Source organism: Sinohyriopsis cumingii, chromosome 7 (genome assembly GCF_028554795.1).
Source record: "Sinohyriopsis cumingii isolate HCF-2022 chromosome 7, ASM2855479v2, whole genome shotgun sequence".
Classification (NCBI taxonomy): domain Eukaryota; kingdom Metazoa; phylum Mollusca; class Bivalvia; order Unionida; family Unionidae; genus Sinohyriopsis; species Sinohyriopsis cumingii.
This window is the reverse complement of record NC_142967.1, coordinates 138,489,207-138,509,220: the sequence shown is the minus strand read 5'-3', so window position 1 is coordinate 138,509,220 and position 20,014 is coordinate 138,489,207. Positions and strand designations below refer to the sequence as shown.

The 20,014-nt window shown below is 35.5% G+C and overlaps 1 protein-coding gene and 1 pseudogene across 2 annotated transcripts; one reads left to right on the top strand and one right to left on the bottom strand.

Annotated features, from left to right (window-relative positions):
• The first annotated feature begins 461 nt into the window (after window positions 1-461).
• On the top strand, window positions 462-18,019 carry LOC149796228 (heat shock 70 kDa protein 12B-like; annotated as a pseudogene). The gene is made up of 5 exons (XR_016422509.1): window positions 462-607; window positions 11,206-11,508; window positions 12,045-12,254; window positions 15,166-15,289; window positions 15,989-18,019. The product of XR_016422509.1 is annotated as a heat shock 70 kDa protein 12B-like (transcript).
• Window positions 603-9,499, bottom strand: LOC149796229 (uncharacterized). Its single transcript, XM_089966190.1, has 5 exons — window positions 9,190-9,499; window positions 8,406-8,586; window positions 5,892-8,149; window positions 4,998-5,098; window positions 603-4,645 (listed from the first exon to the last, which is right to left on the bottom strand). Exons 1-3 carry the CDS (start codon window positions 9,210-9,212, stop codon window positions 8,108-8,110), a joined length of 246 nt encoding a protein of 81 aa, XP_089822316.1. The 5' UTR covers window positions 9,213-9,499; the 3' UTR covers window positions 603-4,645; window positions 4,998-5,098; window positions 5,892-8,107.
• Window positions 18,020-20,014: the final 1,995 nt, after the last annotated feature.

Sequence of the window (20,014 nt, the reverse complement as noted above, 5' to 3'; positions counted from 1 at the left end):
TTTTAAATAAGCTTTTTTTAAAAAAATCTGCGACTAGAATATGGAATCCTGGTTCAAAATTCGGGGCCAGATCATAAAAAAGTACACACACACACAAACGTACAGTCACTTGTCAGTTGAAGTTTGACCACAGCTTTATTCTTGCACATGTTTATTGGGTATTATGCACACTGAGTAGACACACAGACTTTGCTTTGGTGCCCATTCGAGGAAAGTAGGGGCCCTTTTTAAATTTTGGATCCCCACCCCACACAACACTTGACCTGATCCAGCCCAAAAAAACTTCCATCAAATCACAACCTCTCATGTATTAAATTTTGATCCAAAGTTAGCACTATATTCCTATAAGTTTGATAAGTAATCATGAATATAATAGTTGTCAAATTATGAAATACTTTTACATATTAAAATTCATTAGATAGACTTAAATCAGCTCACTTTCAAGCTCAATTCTAGAGCGACCTTTAAGAGGAAGAGGGAGAGGACGGATGAGATATGGAGCAAGAAGTTGAAAAACCAGATGGGGGAAGGAAGACATGCTGTGCAGCCTAAAAACTGAGCTGACCAAGCTCTACACATAGTTCAGACAAGGCAGACAAGAATGAGGGTAATTGTTTATTTATATCTTGCAAAAAAAGTATTGATAGATATTGAAAAATGTTTGGTACTAAGTAACTTGGCAAAGACTCTAATATCTGTCAGTAGTGTTTTGCACAACTTAGAAAATGCATACTTGTATTAAAGGATTAGTTATTTTACCAAACAATGTATGTTTAAACTGCTTTACATTTTGTTGCTACTCAACACCCCACCTCAATATGATTTGATAAAGGAAGACTATGCACAGATACCACAGAAAATACAGAGGCCACCTCATTTATATGGCCAGCTAATATAATACCAAAATTTTAAAAGTAGTATGGAGACAATCTCATTGAGTACCCCATTGCATGATGACATACATGTAATTGATATGAAACTAAATACAAAAGGTTTTAACATGGGTCACTTAAAATTTAAATGTACAAGGTATAGTGGAAAAAATAGAACAGATTAAGTTAATGTTGTCTTCCAAGGAAAATAATATGCATGTTTTAGGACTCAGTGAAACCAAATTAAATGCTAATCACAATGATAATCTATTTCACTGTCAAGGCTACAATAAACCATTATGCAGGGACAGAGAGACGGGGGGGGTGGGGGGGGGTGGTCTTGTATACATTACAAGATGTAAATGCAGAAAGGCGACCTGACTTGGGGTCACATGAAATTGAGAGTATTTGGGTAGAAATTTCACAAAATAATGCAGAATCATTCCTAGTTGGTTTCATTTATAGGCCACCTTCCACCAGAGCAATTTGGAATGATAACTTTTTGAAACAAATAGAAAATGTTCTTGCACAGGAGAAAGAAACATATATACTTGGCAAGAATAAATAAGGACCTACTCAGTACTCAAATAAGGAGTAACTGGATGGAATTTATTGAATCATTAGGCCTAGTCCAGCTGGTAAATGAACCCACAAGGCTAACAGAAATATCAAGCACTCTTATTGATCACATTTATACCAACCTACCAAACAATGTGACTTATGTTAATGTACCAAATGTTGGTCTTAGTAACCTCTATCCTACTTTTTTGACAACAAAGGTTAAATGCAACAGAAATAGGAAAAATACACACAAAACTATCACTTACAGATCTTTCCAAAATTGAAGTAAATAACAATTTCAAGATGACCTATATAAAGTTCCATGGAATATTATCCAAAATATGTGAAGCTCTAAGGGTGTGGACTGATTTATGGATGTAGTCTCTAAGCATGCACCACTAAAAGTACATTGAGTAAAGTATGAAATCCAACCTAACTGATTTACTACTGAAATTCTAGATACTATGAAGACATGAGACCAATTGAAGGCTATGGGAAACCATGCACAATATCAAGTATGGAGAAATAACAAACAAAAACTTTTTATCAATCAATGCTTGAAAACACAAAGAGCAACACAAAATCCATTTGGAAAGTCTTCAGTGAACTCATTGGGGTAACACACGAAGATGAGACAAATAAAATTCACTCACTTCTGGTAAATGACACAAAAGTCACTGATGACACTGACATTGCAAATGTTTTGAGTGATTTTTTTTCACTAACGTTACCACTAAGTTAAAAGAACCAGTGATAGAAAACAACTATAATGAACTGAAAAAATCCCTAAGGAGGTATGTTTCTCTATCCCACAGGTATCAACAAAACTGCTTAAAAAATGTCTCAGTAAACTTGATATCAAGAAAGCTACAGGACTTGATCAGATTGGTCCACCACTCATTAAAACTTCTGCCACAGCTATTTCAGATAGCATAACATTCATAATCAATATAAATATTGCAACCTCATCTGTCCCCAAAATATGGAAAACTGCAAAAGTAATGCATATGCACAAATCTGGTTCTAAGAACGATGCTGATAACTACCAGCCAATTTCAATACAACCAAAACTTGTCAAAATTGATTGAAAAAGATGTCCATGACTCGTTCATGTCATATTTAATGAAACAGTTGCTGTTACACCCTATTCAATCAGGCTTTAGACAGAAACATTCATGTAATTCCCTCTTGCTGTTTCTGGCAGATACATGACAAATATCCAGATGGACAATACACTGGCTTCATCCCCTCTAGGCTTGCATGAACTTAAACACTTTCTTGCATGTATGAGTTTGTATATAAATGAATACAACTGATTTTATTCATTGTTTTCTTATAAATGCACATACTATTGCATCAAACAATAATGCTTTCAGATTTTTTTTTAAACACCAGTTTATTTCTGCCTATAAACAATGTGGGCACGAAGATCATAAATAATCATTATAAAAAGTTTTCAGCAATTGCAGATACAATATTATACATTATTTTATTTTCAACTACTGCTATTTTAGGATATTATATAAAGTGTAACCTGCCTTAGCAGACACCTCCATATATCAGACACTGTTTCATATTTTACATAACTAAAATAGAGAGATCTCCTTCACCACACCAAAACTATAGTTGATGGTGGTTCTTGAGGTGCCAGGTTTCTACAAATTCTCCTCGGATCATCTTCCTTTAGTTCTCTTCTCCTCTGCATACCCTGCTTTCCCTCAAATTGACAGATGAGTGCTTTTTATATAAGCTCCCTGATGCGGGGATGTTTTCTTTTCCTTGCGAGGGTAGACAGACCATCTGCTGCTTTTTTTTATTGTAACATCGATGCCTGTTTTAAAGAAAATATTTTTTTCTTAACATTTGTGACAATCATCCCCATGCTAACCCATATTAACTTTTTACCTAATATTAGAGCCTGATGATTAGTTCCCAAGATGTTGTTTTTGCTCTCATTTGTTCTATCCACAAAATACCATATGAGACAGGATACATGTTTGCCCATTCCTTCATAAAGCAATACATTTTCATGAACAGGCATTAGCTAGTAATAATCTTGATGACAGCGTCTACCCCAAACATCCTGAGGATATTCCATAAACCCCATATATCCTTAATAAAGTGTATCAGTCCCCTGGGAAAGTGCTATACATATCACTGGATCTAATTATTAGACTTGCATTGCTCAAATCAAAATAAATATCCACTATAATGATAACAATACTAATTACAAGATCTGTATGCATGAAAATATTAAGATTCCTTACCACATATATAAATGTGTGCTGATTGTTGCAAAATGATTTGTATCTAATACAAAGTTTTCATGACTTGTACATGTGAATAATATTCCATTCGTCTGATCTCCAGGTAGGGATCATAATGTACAATCAATATATAAAATTATTTCTAATTTCCTGTAGTGAAACAAGCTTACACTATCTCCCCTTCTTTGTTTCTCATTACACCTCAGCCACTATGGATATTGTGATCCAAAGCAGTTAGCTCATTCCTAATCCTGTACACAGGAGGGATGTATGAAAATCTCTTGGCACTGTACATCATGATCTGCTGATGAAAAACTTTCAAGCTCAGCAGTGCTTCAGCAATTATCAAAAACATGTATCTTGTAACATGTGTTATTTGTAATCTGCTAACAGATTAATACAATTGTTAAATAATCATTACTGTTGGTAATTTTTGCATACATAAAATCTTTACTTAAGTGTTTAATGATAGAGTGTCATGGAATTGTTTATACCTGATGTGCATGTATTATACCTGAAATTACCAAAGACTTGAGAAGGAGAGTCACTATACATGTATCATGTGCACACATCTTATGAATTCTAACTTATTCAGATCTTCAAAGGTAAATATATACAGTAATTTATTATTAAGTTGAGAATAAAAACATTTAACGTGGTCTTCACATTTTTCTTTTAAATACCATGCAATTGTTGCAATCCTGAAATGGCATACCTGAAATTTAAGTAATACCCACTGTTTAGGAACCTTTGGTCTAAGAGCACCTGTGCCAAGGTTTTCAGCATTTTGACTTCCTTCTTGGGATCAACTTCATTAAGCCAAGGCTTTGTCCGCTCTCCATTCTCCAGGTAAGGTTCATGAAGACATTTATTAATGCCTTGGCCATGTGAGAGGCTCTACTCATGTGTATTGGTGATGTGATGTAGGACACTTCTCAAGATACTCTGAAAGAATGCCACAATCAATACCTTTAGCAATTAAAGCTGGTCTCTTTCGTCATGGTGATCATAAAGCAAAAGCTACATTGTAGAACTGGCTAACAGTTAACGTAGCAGGACTTAAATTTTGCTCAGATCATTGTTCCTTCAATATTCCTCATTACTCTGACATTTCAAATAAATTGCTTTTAATAAACTACATACCTAGAAGATTTGGTGATGAATATATATATGGATAAAATATACATTAAAAGAAATCAGAAGATAAGTATTATGCACTGTAATTTTGATTTCATACAAAAGTATACAATAGCAAATGTTTACATTTATGTTTCAAATAAAAGGACAGAAAACTCACAAAAAATTGTCCATAGCTGCTAGCAATCTTGCATGAAAACCAAAACTGGTTCATGTCCTGGGACCATTGTAATAAAGCCATATTATCCATTTGTTGGCAACCTTGAAAAGTAGGTACATAAAATAAAGTTAAAAATGCATGAAGAGCAATCATCAAAACAGTAACAGCTTTTCAATTCCAAAAGTTTTATAACACTAAAGAGTGAAAACCAACAAGTCATTTAATTCCCAAGAATAAAAAATGAAATTTAAAAAGAACTTACAGTTAAATCCCAAATAAGTTATATCACCAGTCCTAATGAATAAAGTTCTAATGAACTGCCAGTGGTTTCCAAAAACAAACTTCAACTGTTATCTCAGTATTTTGTTTTTAAATTAAATATGTCTTATGTGCATTCATCATGAGCTAAGTGGATAGATGGGAAGAGGGTGTTAGCAAGAACTGCATGTGGGACATAGATACATGTATAAATGGGAAATGGCATAAAGAAAACATATGAGGCATGTAGACACAATTTCAATATACAATCACTGGTCCTCTAAGTATTGAGTGGGGGGAAAAAACAGCTGTGATTTTTGGGTTAGCCAGCACAGTATACTGGAACTTTTTTGCATAACCAAAACAATGACAGTTCAAATTATGCCTTTTTCTATGCATCAAGTGGCAGAGTTGAAATACCCAACTCCACTTCTGAGAAAGCGAAATTAAAGGCTTTTTTCATACTCAAACTCAAACTAAGAAAAGCATGAAGTGGGAACTCAACATGCTGGTAGTTATAATAATGTCCTTTATCAGTGTTGGATTTGTTACATCATTGTTTTCAGCAGAATGACAATTGTAAGACAATCCCCACCCACACACACAAAAAATCTGCAAGAAATTTGTCATTTTTACCTTCCTGATTCAGTAGCAAATACTTCAGATACTGAAGGTGTCTTCATTCTCTCAGTATGTTGCAAAAGCACTTGGCAGGTGTTGATGTGAAGCATGAAAATGGACTGACCATCGGTTCTGTATGCTTGGGTTCATCTTTTGCTATATTCTTTGTAACTTTGTAACTAAAAATATGAATTAAATATTCATTTGTATTATAAGTTATGTTTTAAATCTGTTTCTGTGCACTGTGTTAAACAATTAGAACTGAAATATTTCATTTAAGCAAGAATACATTATAGATCTATAAAAAAAATCACATCAGTAAAACTAGCTTGACTGCAACTCATAACTTTAACTGATAACAATCTGCCAGCCATATATTCTGGTAGCACTACAACATCCTTTCCTATCATGACTAGAGATCCTTTTGTAATTGTACTCAATAGAGTGCTTTATAATAGATTTACTAGTAGTTGAAAGATGTACAATAAAATATTATTATTTGTTCCATCACGTTTACATGATAAGCTTATTAAACTTTTATGCAAGTAATGTGCATGTCACATTAACCTAAGGTGTGTGTGTGTGAGAGAGAGAGGGATAGAGATGATATAAATATTGATAACGCTTGTAAATTTATCTAAGTTCCCTCGCTGAATTTAAAAAACCTGTCTCACGAAGATAATTGACCGGTCTACAAAATGACCTTTATGAGCATGCTGTTATAAAAAATAAAAAGATATATTCCACCCCAACATACAATACAGTCACCGAGTGAAATATTGATCAGCCGATCACATCTGTTTTGGGAATATTACAAAGCAAGTCCTTTTGCAAACATTTTATTAATAAAACAGTGTGCTTTCAAACATACAGTAGGAACAAGATATTGAAAAATGGAGAACACTTATACATAGACATCAAAGGCACTTGATCCTGGGGAAACTAATGTGTATCACTGGATTATGGACGTTTCGCCCCATGGACGTTTCGGCCCAGGACGTTTTGCCCCACTTCAATGGACATTTCGCCCCACTTCAATGGACATTTCGCCCCACATGGTACATGGACGTTTCGCCCCACATCAATGGAAATATCGGACATTTATAGAAATTCACAAGCATTACACCATTATCTTCATTTTACTTTAGGAGCCTGCCGTTATGATTTAATTTCATGCCCCATAATCCCATCACTCTCATCCATTTCAATTACATTCAGCGTGCCGTTATATCAGACAATAGTTTCGTTTTTTCTTTCTTCATTTATGTAATAAGATCTATCGTTAAACTTTTTTTTTAAACGTTGAACTTTACTCATTTTTTTTTCAAGCTCGGGTTAATTGACTTTTTATCTCCTGCCATTTATTGGCATTGTTACTTTGAATTTTGTAAAACTAGCTATAAATCGGGTCCTAATTACTCGACTGAACTGCTGACAGAAACAGTCCAAATTAATGTATTTCATTTCTATAGCCCGATCGTTATACATTACATCTTTTCAAAGCTGTGCACAGACGATCTAAATGAAAATATCGGCAAAAAAAGGTAAACGAGATTTTACAACTATTTCTACAATGATTTTCGATACTTCCAGTATTAAATAGGAGGACTACTCAATTTATTGGATTATATGCAAGGAATATGTTTAAAGTGTTATTATTAGGCTAAAAGAGCGCCGGGTGTGATTCACACTCGGCTTGCTCCATTAACACGTATATGCTCATTTAGTACCCTGTCCACGAGATACGAGTAAGGGTACTAATATTAGTACTATGTTGGACCATACAATCTGGCACAGCATTTAAGCAAGGTGTTCGTGCTGATTTGGTGGTTTCCATACTTCTCCCATAACTTGATAAGGCGACCCTGAACTTTTGTTGTCTGTTTCTTTTGATGTCGTCTTATCTTCCCCTCTTGCAACAGACGAACTATAGATCCAACTTCTCTGGCTTCCTTATAAAGTAAAGTTATGAGGAGACAGAAAGGCAAATTTCCCTTTCTTGCTCTCCCGTTCATACGATTATGCCACCCTTCCACATCATTATTGGTTCGCATGCTTCTGCCATAAACTGACCAGGAGTCAACAGTCCATATGTCATTGTGAATTCAGGTGTCTTCCACATATCGTAGGAATGACTGCACATTCACTGCCTCTGGATCAACTCTTCGTTGTAATTCTGCAAATGACGGTGGTATGTCGTCTGCTGGTAATAGGGGGAGCGCGAAAACCTTTCACAGAAGTTTGTACATACTGTCATGTTCCTGATAGACCCGCTAGAATTGGAAACGAAAATACAATTATTTTTTAATTAAAAAAATAGAATTGGGACAAACAGATTTATACATTTTCGTAAATAATTTAGATTTTGACTTCTCAAGATATTGAATTTCCCAAAAAATTGTTGAGTTATAAGCGATTTTCAGCATTTCGAAAATTGTTTGAACTAGCTATCCAAAGTCTAAAGACATCGTAACTAGACTAATGAATATTAACATCGCAGCTCAATGGAGTGGACTGAAATGTGTTTACCTGTAATCCCAATTCCTGAATCTTTCTCCAAAGGGCCTGTCCAAAATGAAATGCGCAACCATGTATCTGCGGGGTTTCAAAAGCTGCTCTGATTCCTTGCCAAAGACCCTTTTCGAAGTCAACAACAAATGACTGGACTTTCTTTCGTTTCAGGCAATAGGTCCTTGACTGACTGAAAAACCTGAAAATGGAAGAGAAAAAGTAAAATTATTATTATGATTATTCCGTATCATTTAGTGTCTTTTATTTGTTTGTACAATAATTAATTTGATTACTGATTTTCTAAATCACTTTTTGATCTGGACGTATATATTTAGGATAAATAAATTGAAAATATATTTTCTGTGATAAAATACTGTTCATTATTTTACACATTATGATATTAAAGTAATTATCATAATCTTCTGTCATCATCAGTACACACACACACACACCTTTTTGTAATGTCTCTTCTTCTTTTCTGACATGATGCAAAAACACAGCGGTATCAAATAAGCCATATTGTTTTGTATGATTGATGATGTGTGTCGTTTCTCGCATTACCATTATACTGAGACAGGCTGTACTCGAGTGAGGGTTCATACTTTATTTAATGTGGGACGAAACGTCCATGGGCCGAAACGTCCATGGGGCGAAACGTCCATGTACCATGTGGGGCGAAATGTCCATTGAAGTGGGGCGAAATGTCCACTGAAGTGGGGCGAAATGTCTTGGGCCGAAACGTCCATGGGGCGAAACGTCCAGGTACCTGTATCACTATCATATAACACAGACATTGGCCTACCTGTCCAACAACAACTTCGCCATTTCACTGTCTGATGCCAGTCCTAACTCTTACATCAGTGCTCTCCATTGAACAAACTGGTCCCCAAGACGAATCCTTGATAAGTCCCGTTCGGTTTCTTCCCGGAAAGCGACAAGAGCGGACGACCTTTACGTTTTTGACTCTCACGTGTGTCCGCCATTTTTGTTTATAGTAGATATTTAAATTATAACCACGTGACTCATAACCCGCCCACTGGACGAAGATGACGTATACGTTTTTGTGGTCACGTGAGGCTTCCGTAACAGTTCGTGACCTGCAAGTTTCAATTAAAGCGGGCCCCCACAAAAATTCATTTTCTCTCGTTTTTTTATCAATTGCTCAATTTAATCTTCTCTAACTCTAGGTTTTTTTTAATTATTTCAGCTTATAAGTCGACACATTTCACTAGTTACATGATCTGTAACATTCACAAAATTACAGCCACTCTGCACTATTGTGCCTTTAATTAATAGCAGCAGAGAGGGTGTTGCTAGTGACGCCACTGAGTTAAAATGTATGTTTTTGGGATTATTTATGGTGGCAGCTATTATCTGTCAACTTTCTAGTACGGCTATTTGCAACCCTGCGTCGTTGAAGCCGCGACTTCGTAAGGATAAACTTATCAGTTCGTACAAATACTTGGTCCAAAACGAGGCTAACCACCGTGAAAACATTTAGATGTAAACACCTTCCTGGTTGCCAAAAAAGAAAAGGGCGAAGAAGGCTCAATATTTTAAAAGGTAAGGCGAACAGTTGCCAAACAAGACAACATTACGTATTTAGAATCTTTAAAATGATGTTTCTTTGCACTTGAATTTCATGGGACTATTCTTACAGGCTTTAAAACTGATTACTCTGGAGTTTACCTCTGGACTAAGGAGATACCTACCCATGTTCGAGTGCAGGTTGAGAATTAAGAAAGTAAATTGAGGAAAGGAAATTCAGTTAAATGTTTTAAACATTAAATAAACCTTCTTCAGATATAATAGGTTACATTCGACATTCCGGTAAAGGTACAATAACATCTGAGATATATCGCATGCATGGCTTTGTTACCATGGCATATTTGAAAGCGAAGGTACATACGCATTACTTATCATGATGGGATGTGGACCGCGTTGGATGTTCGTGTTTCAATCACTCCTGTTCTCATTGCATCAGCTTATATAATTAGCACTGTTCTCGCCGAAATGTTATACCACATCTCTTCGCCCCTCCCCCCAATGGTGTGCAGAGTTTCTACCATTTATTATGTATTTTTCTATTTTGTTCTCTCTCTCTCTCTCTCTCTCTCTCTCTCTCTCTCTCTCTCTCTCTGGTGACTTTCCAGTGTATGAAAGGAGAACATGTTGGATGCTCATGTTTCAACCACTTGGGTTCTCATTGTATTAACTTGTATAATTAGAACTACTTTCTCCTTAATAGTATCCCATATCTCTTCTCCCACCCGCAAAACAGTGCGCACTTTCAGCTATATACAATGTCCTTTTTTCATCTCTCTCTCTCTCTCTCTCTCTCTCTCTCTGGTGACTCTTGAAGTTTCTAACTCTCTGTTTTTTTTCTACAAACCTAAAAGGGTTAAATAAACAGCGTCCAATTTAATAATCTTTTCTCTGAAGAAACAAACTTATAATTATATTCATTTCTTCTATAAAAGACCGATGGGATAATTAATTAAAACTGTTCCTACAGAGTTTTGAATCTAATGGCCTTCAAATGCTGACTGCTTAGTCTTTTTATGATTCTCTGTGTCAGCTTTTACATAATAATGCACGCATGCGTGTATGCATGTATGTAGGTATGTCTGTCTGTCTGTATGCATGCATGCATGCATGTATGTATGTATGTATGTATATGAGTGGTATGTATCTAAGTAGATAACTAGTTAGCTAGCGGGTTTGAGAACTAACTTAATAGTTAATTAGATACCTAGGCTTGTACACAGGTATATATTTGCTAAGGAATTTGCACTTTAAATTTCTCAAACATTTGTAGAACAACATGAACCCTAAGGCAAATAAGCTCCTGGTTGCAGCCATTGATTTGGGAACAACCTACAGTGGATATGCATTCCTCTTTAAACATGAAGACATCAGCAAAATCAACGCCAATACTGTGTGGGCTGGTGGAAGTCTGATGTCTTTGAAGTGCCCCACTTGTATCCTCTTCGATGAAAATAAAGCATTTCACTCTTTTGGCTATGAAGCTGAAGACAAATATTCAGATTTGGCTATTGATGACAAGCATAAAAGGTGGTACTACTTTCGTCATTTCAAAATGTCCCTGCACAAAAAAGAGGTAAATATACATTCAATTATAAATCTGTTTATGGTCAAAGAGGTAAATAGACATTCAATTATCCATCTGTTTATGGTCAAAGGTTGCATGATAGGATAAGTAAACTTATTCACGGATTATTCTTCAGATGGTGATATATTGATCGAGTCTAGTAATCATATGGCACAGTAACATTTTCTTGTATAATTTTAAATCGATAGGAGAGTTCGATGGATGTCACCTTCGCTTCATGCCTATGTGACACTGGTTATAACGCAATTTCTGTAGTTCATTTATCTAATCTATCGTCTTAATAAACTATTTTGACGAAACTTAACCCTGCAATGATATTTTAGATAACTGTATTTTTCTTCACAATGCAATTACGATAAAATACCTTTAAATTTGTTGAAATCAGAGTTATCATTTCAACATTCACTACAAGGAAGCACATTATATGCATTCAGACTAATGTTTATTATGAACGTGGGCTGATAACTGTCCAAATTATGTATCTTTAAAGGACCTTATATGCTTACAGCATTGTTTACATTTAGATCAAACGAGACATCGAAATACCCGATGACAAGGGATTGACAATGCCTGCGAAGAAAGTATTTGGTGCTGCGATTAGATTTCTAAAGACACATTTGTTGAAAACCTTAGAAACTCGAGGGATGGGTGTCGCTGAAAAAAATATTCTTTGGGTCCTGACCGCTCCCACTATATGGAGTGACGCCGCCAAACAGTTTATGCGGGAGGCTGCTGTGAGTGAAGTATTGATGCAAGTGTTCATTGTGAGTGAGAATGGAACGAAGGAAGAGTGAAAATGTTAGTTTCCTATCAGCCAAGTTTTGTTAGTCTTAGTAGGGATGGTACCAAACAAACGAGCATATACACACACACAAATCAGCTTGTGAACTAGGGAAACGGCCATTTTGTACTGATGTGTATCCTGATCATCTCCCTCTCTCTCTCTCTCTCTCTCTCTCTCTCTCTCTATATATATATATATATATATATATATATATATATATATACATACATACACACACACACACACACATATATATATATATATATATATATATATATATATATATATATATATATATATATATATATATATATACACACACACACACAACTCACACTATACAATACAGACAACAAGAAAGCTCCAAAACTGTATTAATTCTAATCCTGTTTAAATCTTGGGTACACAGATGTACAGTCTTTGTAAATCAGATTAATACCTGATGCTGAATTCATTTATGGTGCATGCCACTGAGCTCATTAGATATGGCCTTTAAACAGATAGATGCTGAATACTTTCGATCAGGGTCTTGAGATCGGATAGTTGCTGAATACTTTCGATCAAAGCCTTGAGATCGGATAGCTGCTGAATACTTTCGATCAGGGTCTTGAGATCGGATAGCTGCTGAATACTTTCGATCAGGGTCTTGAGATCGGATAGCTGCTGAATACTTTAAATCAAGGCCTTGTTACCGGTGAGCTGCTGAACAGGTTCTGACACCAACAAAATCATTTTGAGGTTCATTTTGAGACTGACATTTTGTGTTAACCAATTACTTATAAATTCTCGTCCATCCTTCCACTATCTTAAGATCCCATCTTAGCAATAGGAATAATAATGATGATAAAACAATGACATTTCACGTAGTCATAGTTGTAAACCGGAACACTACCTGGTTTATCAGGGGTGCTCGGATAATAACCAATAACTAGATATTTGTGTGTGGGTTCTACCCGAATTATTATTTTTTAATTAAATGGCTTTCTCCGATGATGAGCTTGGGGTCAGTGCTGAACAGTGAGGGGATACCAGTCTTGTGTACAGATTGCTTCTATCTGTGGAACGTGGGATGATTGTACTGTAATTTTAGGACCATATTATATATGTTGATTTGTAAATATTTTAGTCTGATTTGCAGAGAGGAAAAAGTAATATTTAATAGATTTGCTGGAATCGAATTGTCTTGCCCAAACATCATAAAGCTTGACCCTAAATATTATGAAAAAACATTCCGCCCAATCAAATCCTTGGCAAGAGCTGTTGCTCAGACTGTTACTTTTAAGCATGAAAGACCTCGCATTGATTGCCTATAAAATTGAAAGCGTATGAAAAGTAAGGGACAAGTCTGAATCTTTCATGGCTTCCTCAAGCTGAATTATAAGTACGAACATGCGCATTTTGTTATTTTGTAGATTTTAAAATTTCAGTTTGTTCTTTGTGATTATATTATGGCACCAGCTAGTAACAGGGATAGATGCAGCTTTAGAATAGTGTCATGTGTGTACTATAGGTGAACTAATACAATGCCCAGAGCTAGCAGTGCCAACCCGTGCATGTCCTGTCAAGTGGTCCATTTGATGCAGCCAAGCACATCTTTTCTGCGTGCTCTTAGATCTTTTGAGTAACACGGGTGTTTGTATTCCTCCTAAGTGCTTACCAGTTTGTGTGATTTGTGTGATTTGGACTTTTTAACGTAGTTTTTTTCAGTCTTATTGCTACGATGTCTGCAGTGTGGCAGTTTATAGTGATGTCTAGCACTGAGGCATTATGCCACAGACATGTAGCGTGATGTCCCACCAAGTCACATTATCCTGACACCAGGCCGACCAGTCCTAACACTAACCTCTTAATCCTGAGCGCCAAGCGAGACAGCTGTTGGTATCATTTTTATAAGTCTTTGGTATGACTCGGCCGGCAATCGAACCTACGACCTCCCGCATCCGAGACGGACGCTCTAACCACTGGGTCACCGGAGCAGTCTTACCAGTTTGTGAACTATTGAGTCACAGAGCATCGATATTAACAACCACAAAACATAATTATGGAGACAAGTATTCATGAGTATGTACCATAATAATTTAAAAATCGATTCGGCTCATAGTTGAGAAGACATTAAAATGGCATTAGACGAATTTGGATTTGATTGTTACCTAATAAACCACCGCTCCACTGCCAAGTGGTTAAAGCGCACGCCTTGGATGCGGGAGGTCGCGGGTTCGTACCCCGGTCGAATCATACCTAAGACCTATACAAATGATATTAACATCTGCATCGCAAGGGGCTCAGCATTAAATGTTAGTGTTAGGACTGGTTGGCCTAGTGATAGGATAATGTAACTGGGTGGGACATTATGCTACATGTCTGCGGCATGATGCCCCAGTGCTAGACATCACTATAAACTGTCTCACTGTAGACATCGTAGAGATATGACTGAATATTGTTAATGCCTTCTAATGTTGACTACATTTATAACTACAGAGGAGTTAATTTGCTAAAGGATTCGGCAGGCAGGTTGGATAATTTTAACTTCTAGATGGTCCTTTCAGACCCATGCCATGCATAAAACGTTATTCTGTACTATATGCAATGGTAGCGTAGGGACCTTCGTGTTCTGATAATTTGTATATTATACTCTATTGACCTTGGTTGAAATTTAAGTCTTTGTGATGTTGATGCAAATCAAATTATTAAAATGTCGTAAGAATCAGTAAAAATTTAAATATTGTTCATGAAACTGGGCTTTATTGGGGGGAAAAAAACCCTTTAAATCTGACCTATATTTCCTGATTAAATTTATAAATGTAGACTTTGATTAGATACAATTTTCACCTGATTTCCTTATGTTCTTGTCTTACATTTAGGCGGAAATAGACAGTGGTGCATTGATAATTGCATTGGAACCAGAGGCAGCATCTTTGTATTGTCAGTTGTTGCGTGGTCAGGGAAGACTGACAGCTGCCAAGTACATGATCTTGGATCTTCGAGGTGGGGATATATGCATATGATCTTTTCACAGTACGTGTCTGGGTATGGATGTGTGTGTGTGTGTCTGTATATATATATATATATATATATATATATATATATATATATATATATATATATATATATATATATGTGTGTGTGTGTGTGTGTGTGTGTGTGTGTGTGTGTGAACGAGAGAGAGAGAGAGAGAAAGAGAGAGAGGTGCAAACTCGAGGGTTTTGATCACCAGCACCATAAACGTTCTTGCACTATATTTTCCTCCATAGGTATTAAAGTTACATTCATTAATCATATAGACAAGTTTCAATGTCACCAGCCCAATAAAAGGTAAATATTGTTTTATCATTGTACAAGAGGCTGGAATTTTGAGTTGCATGAACACAAAATCGAGCGTGAAAAAAAAACTGTTTTCTAAGATTATGTAGAAATTACTGCGGGTGATTCGTTCATGATTTTACATGGTCAATTAATTTATTTTTTATTTTCATTTAGGTTCATTTTGGGCAATTAATGAGATGAAATTTTCCAGTGTAATGTTCGTATTCTAAAACTTATGTTTTCCAAAGATTATTTTTATTCATCTATTTACTCGTCACCTTTCTAAAACAGACTTAGTCTACCAACCCTCTTTTCTCTTTTCCTGACGTTTTGCCTTTCTACCATTTTCACCCATGAATAAACCTACCTGTTTTTCTTAAGATGATATTGCTGATATAACTCTGCATGAGAAACAAGCGGATGGATCGCTCAGAGAACTTCACGAACCAACTGGAGGAGCTTGGGGAGGGACTAAAGTGGATGAAGCCTTTCATCAGATACTGATTAAAATAATTGGCGCTAAAACATTCAAAGCATTTTGTGACGAACATAAAGCTGACCACAAGGACCTGCTTCGAGAATTGGAAGCGAAGAAAAGAACCATAACCCCTGGTTCAGATAGCAAAATTACAGTAAAGGTGCCTGTTTCTTTGACTAACATGTATGAAAAAGATAGCTTGGAAACAATAGCAGATGCAGTAAAAGAAACACCATTCAAAGATAAAATGATTTGGGCTGCAGACAGGGTTCGAATGGAAGCAAACCTTTTTAAGGGGTTATTTCAAAAATGCATTGACGGTGTAACACAATGCGTGAGAGAACTGTTGCAAAAGCCAGAAGTCAAAGGCGTAGACACTTTTTTAATGGTCGGAGAATTCTCCGAATCTCCCATGATGCAAGCTGCCATTAAGGATGCATTTCCTAATGCTAAAATTATTATCCCAGCAGACGCCGGGTTGGCTGTTTTGAAGGGAGCCTTGGTCTTTGGACTTGAACCAATGAAAATTGCATCTTGAATTGCAAAGTATACATATGGTATCAACAGCTCACCTCCTTTTGACAGCACAATACATCCACAAGAGAAGAGGGTTGCTGTAGGTGGAAAGGAAAGATGTAAAGACGTCTCTAAGAAGTACATACAAAAAGGAGAATCCATAAAGATCGGTGAACGGAGATCTGGAAAGCACGTTAGCTTGAAAGCTGACCAAAAGGAGATGCTCTTGAAAATTTATGCTTCGACTGCAAAGGATCCACAATTCACCACCGATCCAGGCTGCGAGTATATGGGACGGTTGGTTGTTAAACTCCTGGAAGAACAAGATATTTTTACGGTGAATGTGGACATGATGTTTGGACAAACTGAACTCTTGGTGGAGGCTGAGGAAGAAACTTCAAGACAGAAATTCACGTCCTACTTTGACTTTTTGTAGAGTCTGTATATGCATTGAAGTTAGCGGGCAATAATACGGTTTTATAATCTAGGGTGATTTTTCTTCTATGTTAACAAATGAATTGAATCTAATGCAACATTTTATAATATATTATCTGTGACTGAAATAAATAATTTAAATTCCAGATTGCACGAATGAATGCATTACTGGAAAATTTACTATTAACATCATTGGAATATCAATGATCCTTATTGTTACTACCTTTGGGATACATATAGGATTTTGGTTTGGAATCAGTTCATAGAATCATTCTTCAAATATCAAACTTGTATTGCGGGAATTTATTATTGTTTGGGACAAAACCATGATTCTCCCCGTGCTATTTTAATTTGCCACACGATAGTTCTGAAGTATGCTTTGGGAATTTAGTATTTTCTGTGAGAAACAATTCCATATTACTTAGGAGGATATTAAACAACACAAAACCCATATGATTCAGTTTTAGTCACCAATAAAAAAAACAAGTTTCTCCATAGATTTCATAAGATGGACGTTTTCCTTCAACGCCAAGCCACATTTGTCTCTTATAGTGTGTAGTCATTTAAATAAGGTCCATTAATTGAGGAATGGTTACAAGGTTTAGATGATGTCATTTTATGTAGTGTTGGTAAGAAAATAATATGCCACATTTTCAAAGTAACCTATCCAACTATGACATAATTTTTGTTGCAAACGGGACCTATTCGCTGTTGACATATTGTTTAATTCTCGAATTGTTTTTTTTTATTTACATAGATAAGACAACAGTTTTGTATCTTTCGAAATTAATTTGTGTAAAGGAACTATTCTACATTTATTTTTTAGATGCATAAATCATTAGCACAAACTAAATGTTGAAAGCTGAATGTTGTTTTCTCAATAAAATGTCATTTTTACTATGAATATTACTTGAGCGTATGTGCGAATCCACTAAAATATAACCATAATTGAATAAAATATTTTATGCCGGCTTTCAAACAAATGGTCAGACCCATTTTTTGTGTCTATCTTAGGTGTCAGTTCAGTTCTATTTTAGATCTGTTTTAGAGTATGTTATAGCAGAATAATAACTGAGGGTCATGCGGTAAGATCTTTTTTCTTCTAACGAAGAAACACGTACAAAACACAGACAATAACACATACTAATTAACTGAATGTCTTACTTTTACAGATAAATTCTGATTTCTTCTATGCGTCCAAATGTATTCCGTAACTGTCGCATGAAAATAGGCGTCGAGGGCGCCAAATGACTTTTAATTCATCTGCTCAATGAGTTACCAAAGAACAGATTCACAAGCACATAAGAAGGTTGTTTCGTGACTTTCCTCCAATATACTTATTTTTATTTACAGTGAGATATTTCCTTTATCTACAATACAAACGATGCGCTCCAGTTTGGTTGCAATATTTGCCACTTTAAAAGAAATGGATTCTAAATGTTTTATATACATACCTGTTTGGGACGGTCTGGGTTCTGATTAGAATTCAGCATTACATTTCAGAGGAAATACAACCTTATCGGAATTTTAACATCACGTGTAGGAATTTTAACAGACAGTATTCAGGGACAAATATACGTATAATGATACACAAGAATGAAACAACAAGCACTTAAAGTCACCAACACTGTTATAGAGGACTTTCATATTGTTATCTCCCGTAATTAATCTTCGTGCTGAAATATATTTAAACACGGTCATTCAAAGAGTCGTTATTTCAGTCACTCATACTTTGTGGAAAAGTGAGATGGATTATTAAATGATTAAAGCAATAAATATATGTTTCATACATAAGAAAAATGGCTTTGCTTTTAATGAATAAACTTCAACAGAAATATAGATATTTTGGCGTAAGCAGTATATACGTTTTATTTCTAACCTGCAGCTATGCGATCAAAATTATAAATTTACTTGGATACCTAAAATTGTACTTTTTTGTTTTAGTTAACTTAGATTAAATGACCTGAGGAAATTGTTATTTAATTTATCGCGAATCGTATAGCATAAAACGTTCGAAAACAAAATCACCAATCTATCAGCTGATGAACTATAAGACTAATCATAAAGGAAAGTTACAACCAATGCTGCAATTGAGATCTTCGTTATTATTTCCTGTAAAGCGTCCATGCCAAGACTATATAAAATTGCAGTTGCATCAGTTGATAAATGAAGGGACAATTTCCATTGGTCAGAACGTATTCATATGATCAGATCCAATTGCGTTTATTTCTGTATAAACTGTACGGTGAACTACTTTATACTAACTTGTATCAATAGAGCCACGAGCACAGTAACTAACGTAAACACCGAACAGGAAGGAATACACACGGCATGCCATTAAAACGAAATAAAAACGGTGCTTTTATATTTTATTTAGAAACTTGAATACATTGATTTGACAGAATCAAATAACACATCGCTCCTGTTTATCTGAATATAAATAATTCTTATTTGACAAGATTTGAAAAGATAAAGATGGGAAATTCAAATTCTGCCAAGAACATTGGGGCTATAGCACTTCCACTGCAGCTCGTTACAAATCAAGTTAAAAAAGTAGGTAAATGGATATAAGGATTGGGTGGAAGGGGTTCAAAGACTAACAAGCAGCAGAGAAGGTGAACAGACCATAGAATTCCGACAAAACAAATAAAACAAGCAAAATAAATCATCTCGTAGAAAGGTCCAGATTTTTACAAATGAACTTTTCCTTGAGATGTTTTATTTCTGTAATGACCGATTATACTAATGAAACCCCAGTTCGAAATAGTAGCTGAAAAAAAAGTACTCTACGTGTTTATTTATTTCTTGTTTATCTTTTTTTGACGACCAACGTTGGTAGGCACCTTCTCTGCTGCTATTAATTTACCACCATACCAAGTTTGATGAATATTTCTCAACGCGTTCTCGCTGTCGTTTCTCTTCATCTGTTTCATCTTTATTTGTTTCATCTTTATTTGTTCTATGTTTCAAGTAATATT

Excerpts from the sequence above, each read along its gene's own strand:
- LOC149796229 (XM_089966190.1), bottom strand. The coding sequence starts at position 9,212 with ATGGCGAAGTTGTTGTTGGACAG. Across the intron at positions 8,587-9,189 it reads GCGAAGTTGTTGTTGGACAG|GTTTTTCAGTCAGTCAAGGA; the intron begins GTAGGCCAATGT and ends TTCCATTTTCAG. Across the intron at positions 8,150-8,405 it reads TTCAGGAATTGGGATTACAG|CGGGTCTATCAGGAACATGA; the intron begins GTAAACACATTT and ends TTCCAATTCTAG.